The 5,969-nt window shown below is 45.3% G+C and overlaps 1 protein-coding gene across 1 annotated transcript in view; it reads right to left on the reverse strand.

Annotated features, from left to right (window-relative positions):
* The window catches only part of RND3 (Rho family GTPase 3), a 20,201-nt gene extending 18,793 nt beyond the window's left edge, over positions 1-1,408 (reverse strand). The window contains exons 1-3 of the mRNA XM_023730387.1: positions 1,403-1,408; positions 1,042-1,229; positions 454-541 (exon numbers count right to left, since the gene is read on the reverse strand). Of these exons, the coding sequence (XP_023586155.1) occupies positions 454-541; positions 1,042-1,191 (238 nt within the window). The 5' untranslated portion in view covers positions 1,192-1,229; positions 1,403-1,408. The remainder of the gene's footprint in view (positions 1-453; positions 542-1,041; positions 1,230-1,402) is intronic.
* Between the last annotated feature and the right edge of the window lie 4,561 nt (positions 1,409-5,969).

The following is a 5,969-nucleotide window of genomic DNA, read 5'->3' on the forward strand; positions in this document are numbered from 1 at the left end:
CCACCCCCGCCCCCCGCCCGGCCTCCCCGACTACCAGCAGGTTAGATCCAGGAGGGGCGCCCGCCCAAGCAGGGTGGTTCTGCGCAGCGCACGCATCCCCCCAGCATCGGGCCACTTTGGTCGCCCCGGGGTACCTCGGGAACGGCCCAGCGGGCAGACTGCGCCCGGCCAAGCGGCCACAAGGTACTCCAACTGCGGGGTCACACTGCGGGTACACAGCGTCCTCCTATCCCCTCTACCAACCCTCAGTCCCCACTCAGAACGGGCAAAATTGTCACCCAGCAGGGAACGTGGGAATCCCTTGGAGGGGCAAAGTTAACGGCGGGGCGCAGAGTGCTGAAGCGCGCGGGTCAGAGATGAGAGCGTCCAGGCGCGGGATCTCGAGCTCCGCCGCACATCCCCGAGCGGCTGCAAACCCGCCGCAAACGCCACGCGGCCCGAGGACTCTCTTACCCGAAGTGTCCCACAGGCTCAACTCTATTCTTTGTGTGTCGATTTCAAAACTGGCCGTGTAATTCTCGAACACTGTAGGGACGTAATTCTGAACAAACAAAATGGGCAAGGAAAAAAGGAAAGAGGGCAAAGAGGTTAGCTTAAAATGCACGGCACCGGCAGACATCCTCTGAAAATCGCCTCCTCACTCCCCAATTAAAACACACACACATACACACACACACACACACACGCACATGCAACTAAACTCGAGGACACTTTCCAAAACCCCTTTCTGAGCCTCATCCGCCCCACCCCGCTCTCGGAGACGTGTTGACCCAAATCTCCCAACCCTCGGTTCTGCACACATGAAAAGAACAAGTTTCGGAAGCTGTACAGCCGAATGCGCCAGTGCGTCCCAATCCCTAAACGCTTCCAGCCCACTTTCCCTTTCCTAGCTGACTAACCAGGGGGAAAGTAGTTAGGGGTGAGAAAGACTACTTTAAAAAGAAAAAAACGGGTGAAGGAGGGGATGTAGGAGAAAGCCCACCCCGAGATGGGGATTCCGCGGGCCGCCCCCTCCTTGAAGCCCCAACCGACCATACTCACCTCGGGGAAGCAGTCCTTGGCGAACACATGCAGCAGCGCGGTTTTCCCACACTGACTGTCTCCCACCACTACTATCTTGCATTTCACGTTCTGATTAGAATCCATGATAGATTTACTGGATAATTTCTGGTTGGCTCTTCTCTCCTTCATTGATCTTGCCTTATTTTCTCTTGGAACAGGAATTTTCTCTTAAGAGGAAAAAAATATATATCTATGATTTCTCTCTCTATAAAAAGCTGATATAAAAATAAATCGCAAGGCTGGTGGGAACCCCTGAGGCGTAGCGCAGACGAGGAGGGGAGCGAGAGAAGCAGTCTCGTTACTCCCCTCCAACAAGTTTCATGCTTGACTCCACACCTACCCTCCCCAGTCCAGTTCCGAACCGACTGCTTTGTTTCACGCTCTCTGCGCGGCTTTATACGCCCGGTCTTCCAATCCTCTTCTTTCTCAATGAGAGAAGGAAACTGGCCCGCCTCCTCCCCTTTTATGGAGCCTGGGAGCGAGCGCTGCCGCGTTACTTGCAGAAAATGCAAACAGTGCGCCCTCTAGGGTGAGCAAGAGAGAGCTATTTCCAGTCCAAGGCTCTGGCACAGTTTGGAGACCCGCAAGGACGCTTTGCTGATGGGTGGGAACCATACAAGTCCAGGATGAGGTGGGAAACTGAAAGTCTGGGCATACTGATCTTTCAGAGAAGTCCTTTAAAAATATTTTAATGGGAATCGATCTACAGAAGCCTCACGAAAATTTGTGAGAGCAAAAACAGTTTCCACTTGAGTTAAAACAGCAAGTTGTAAGATGTAGGAAGAAAATCTTGGGTGGGGAAGAGTCAATCGGTTGTATTTTTTAAAAATTGTATCAGATATATAGGCCGTGGAACAATATCTAAGCCAGGTTATTACAGTAGAGGGAACTGCCTTGCCTGGATCACAGTAATGGACTTGTGAAATCTGCCAGTTCAAATCACTCAGGAGGGAGTGAAAAGGCTTTGAAGGGTGAATGGGGGAGGTGGGAGGGAGAAGAAAGAAAAGTGGAAAACACTCACAACCGAGTGACAGAAGCCATTGGAAATTCAAACCCACTGCACCAGGGATCCGAATACACAAGAGCAGCCCAGATGCTCCATTTCAGTGACGAAAGGAGGAGGTGGGATTCTGATACTACCTTTTAATTCCTTTATCTTTAATTCCTTTATCCCTGGAATCAAAGCACCCAGAAGTCACAAATATTCTAAGCTGAAAAATGCAGATACTCCCCCTCCCTTCCCAAAAGAATCTTAGAGAGGACTAGAAATGGTCCCGGCATTTATTTTCTTTCCTATGAGAAACCCTTCCTTTCTTGTCTTTATATCCTGTACCCCTAATGCTTAAGAGGTTTCTATTATTAAATTGCATTGAGAACATGAATCAATACCATTTTATTGGTTCCTGTATGGAAACTTCTGGGCTTGTAAATGAAAAAGAGGTGAGGTGAGAAAAAGTTCAGTATGGTGGGTGAAATGGAATAATGAAGGGTGGTTAAAAAGCTGTGATGAAAGGGCTTAGGTGGCCTGTCCCATGAATCCTCAGGGGTCTCGGGATCATCTCCTCTTCCTTTCAGGAGCTGAGAGCCCTGGAGTCCCCAAAAGGAGGACCCTGACTTGGACTCAATCTGTGGGGTTATGTTTACACAGGTAGCTGGCCCTGCTGGGGTTCCTAGAGCAGCATTTACCAAAGTTTATTCTGTAGAGCTTTAGTCCTCTCCTCACAAATAGGTTCCAATTAGTGAGGGAAGCCCCACACTCCATGTCATCCCTTGGAGATTTACCAATACCACAGCAGTTGTTATCAAGTATAACTGAGCTCCATAGGCTGATTTTTTGAAAATAGATTGCTAGGCCTTTCTTCCAAGGACCCTGTGGGTGGACTTCGACCTCCAACCTTTTGGTTAGCAGTGAGTGTGTGAACCATTTGCACCACCCAAAGACATGTTACAAACACTAGAACGTCCTATAGAAAAGTAGCATACTTAACATAGTTTAACCGAGCATTTCCCAAATCTATTTAAACACAGGAAACTTTTATTACATTGTTTATTTCATTGGCTGTTTCCTTGCTTGCTTGTTTATTTGAGAAGCAACAGGCTTAGTGGTTGGAGGCTGAAATCACAGAGAGGTGGATTTCTGTCATGAACTTCACCTTTCTAGTTGTGTAACCTTGGCTGAGTTAGTTAACATCTCAAAGCCTCAATCTCATCATCTGAAAAATAGTCATAATAGTAATTATGAGGAAATGCAGGCGAAGTTTGCAGAACAGTCCCTAGCACAATAAAGAGGCCTCGAACTATGTTATAATTTGCATGTAACTCTTATTTGCACTTCTCAAAATAATTGAACATACCTTGATAAATGCTCATTAGTGGACTCACTAATTGGAACTGGGGGACAGGTCCACCCTGTCTTTTCTGATTTTTAACTTAGGAAGTTGCCCTTTTCCAGAGGTATGATTCCATATTACACAGTCCTGAATTGATACAACCAACGTGTTCCTCTAAGTAGCGGTCATTATGAATTATTACAAATTGGCTGATCGATAAATTAGGTAATCATATGGTTTATCATCTAAGCTGGGACACTTTCGAGAGCAATAGGGAGCACAACTAATGATTACGGCAGGACAAAGGTATAGTAAACAAGGTCTGTCCCAGGCAAATGGAAACCCTGGTGGCCCAGTGGTTAAGAGCTACAGCTGCTAAACAAAACGTCAGCAGTTCAAATCCACCAAGCGCTCCTTGGAAACCCTCCGGGGCCATTCTACTCTGTCCTATAGGGTCACTATGAGTCAAAATTGACTCAACTGCAACAGGTTTGGTTTTTTTTTTTGGTTTATCCCAGGCAGATAGAGAGACATAATTGCTTTACCAGTGAATACTTTGGAATCATAACGGATGACTATTTTTGGAAATCAGGTGACCTGAATCTCCAGGAATCTCCCAGTTGCCCAGCAAAATTTAATGGCTGTGTAATAGAGTAGAAAACCCAACTGTTTGAAGTCACCAGGCTTTGAGTCCCTCCAGGGTAAGAATTCTGTCTTTTTTCTTCTTTGAATCTCCAGTGCCCAGTTTGTAGTGGGTATTTCATATTCCTTTAAATTCATTTAACATTTAATTCAGCAAATATTTTTTTAAGCACCTGCCATATGCCAGGTACTCTTCTAGGAATTGCAGATGTAATAGTAAACAAGCCAAACCTGTTTGCCGCTTTTACAGAGTATACATTCCAGACGAGAGGGATAATAAATACGGAAGTAATCACATAAATAAAAACAAACGTGCTAAGCTCTATGAAGAAAATAAAACAGGATGGCATGATAAAGTGTAGTAGGGTGGGGATTAAACACAGTGGTTTGACACTGTCTCTTTAAGGAAGTTGAGTCTTCAATGATGATAGCAAGTCAGCCATGAAAAGGTCCAGTGGAAGGAAGTTCCAGGCAGGGGAACAGAGAGGGAAGGTTGAGTGGAGGGAAAGAGCTTGGTGTGTTTGAGGAACAGAAGGTGGGCCAGAGAGATTGGGGCTCACTGAAGGAGAGAAAGTAGGTAGTGAAACAGAAAGACAACAGGTAAGGGATGAATAATCGGACCTTGAAGACATGGTCATAGAATTTGGATTTAATTTTAAGGGCAATGTGAGGTAAGTCACCTGAAGATTTGAAACAGTGCAATGGCATTATTGCAAGCCTGGTTGAATGAATGAATAAATGAATGAATGGCTCAGGTCTGTACCTGTCACTCACCTAGCTGTGAAACTGTGGTGATATTGTTCATCTTCAATGAGAATACATTATTGGACCTAAATGATAACCTAACCAAGATCAAACCTTTTGCTGCTGAGTTGATTCTGACTCATAGCAACCCTGTAGGAGAGAGTAGAACTGCCCCCTAGGGTTTCCAAGGCTGTAATCTTTATGGAAGCAGACTGCCACATCTTTCTCCCTTGGAACAGGGTTCCAGTTGCCAACCTTTTGGTTAGAAGCTGAGTGTTTAACCACTGAGTCACCGGAGCTCGTTAAATGATACCTGAAGTCCTAGAAAGGCCTAAACTTTTAGATTGCAATGAAGTTTTCCAGCAGAAACACATTCATTTGGAAGATGTGAAAACCTATCTAGGGGAAATCACGCATTCTCTAATGTCCTTCCTTTTGCTATTCTCTTTGTCTTCCTATTGCTCTCTCTCAAATTTACCCCTGAGACCAAAAGAAGAAAAAGAAAAAAAAAATTCTGTATGGTTTGGTTAATAAATCAGGCATATTTAGTTGCCCTAAGAGGTGAAAGCTTAAAAATTCTTTTGTTTGTGGTTAACCCTTTACTTATTAGGGTGACTGTCCTCTCCATGGAAACTTCATCTCCTCTGACACAAAAAGGGCTAAATTCCAGGCCCAGAGAGAGGGCTAATTGAATGAGAGTCACATGGAGGGATAGTATAAGACTGATAAACAACAATAGTTCTGTGTTCTTTCTATGAGCGCTGGACTACAAGGTAGGAAACTTGGGGTGTGGTCCAGGCGAAACCAACGCACTGTCTGACCTTGGGCAAACACTGACTGAATTCTTTTCCTTCGTTTCATCCTTACACGAGGGTAATAATATCTGCCTCCTTTAAATTGCACAGTGGGGCTGCTTAGAAATCCACGTGCCCTATATTTTCAAAGTCTTCTTTAGAAACACACTACCGGCACCTCCTCTTTCAGGTTGAATGTATTTATGGAGCTCTTGACTCACAGTGGAATACGCAAGGCATGATCCTAATCGTTTATTCACGATTGCCTGCCTCTTTTCAGATTCCAGCAGAAGCGTTTGAAGGAGCAAGCGCATGGTGAGGAGAAAGCACAGGTCCTTCACAGGCATCATCAGTGGAGCAAAGAGGTGACATAAAAAACAAGGAAACATGCAGGATG

The sequence above is a fragment of the Trichechus manatus genome, unplaced genomic scaffold (assembly GCF_000243295.1).
Source record: "Trichechus manatus latirostris isolate Lorelei unplaced genomic scaffold, TriManLat1.0 scaffold00036, whole genome shotgun sequence".
NCBI lineage: Eukaryota > Metazoa > Chordata > Mammalia > Sirenia > Trichechidae > Trichechus > Trichechus manatus.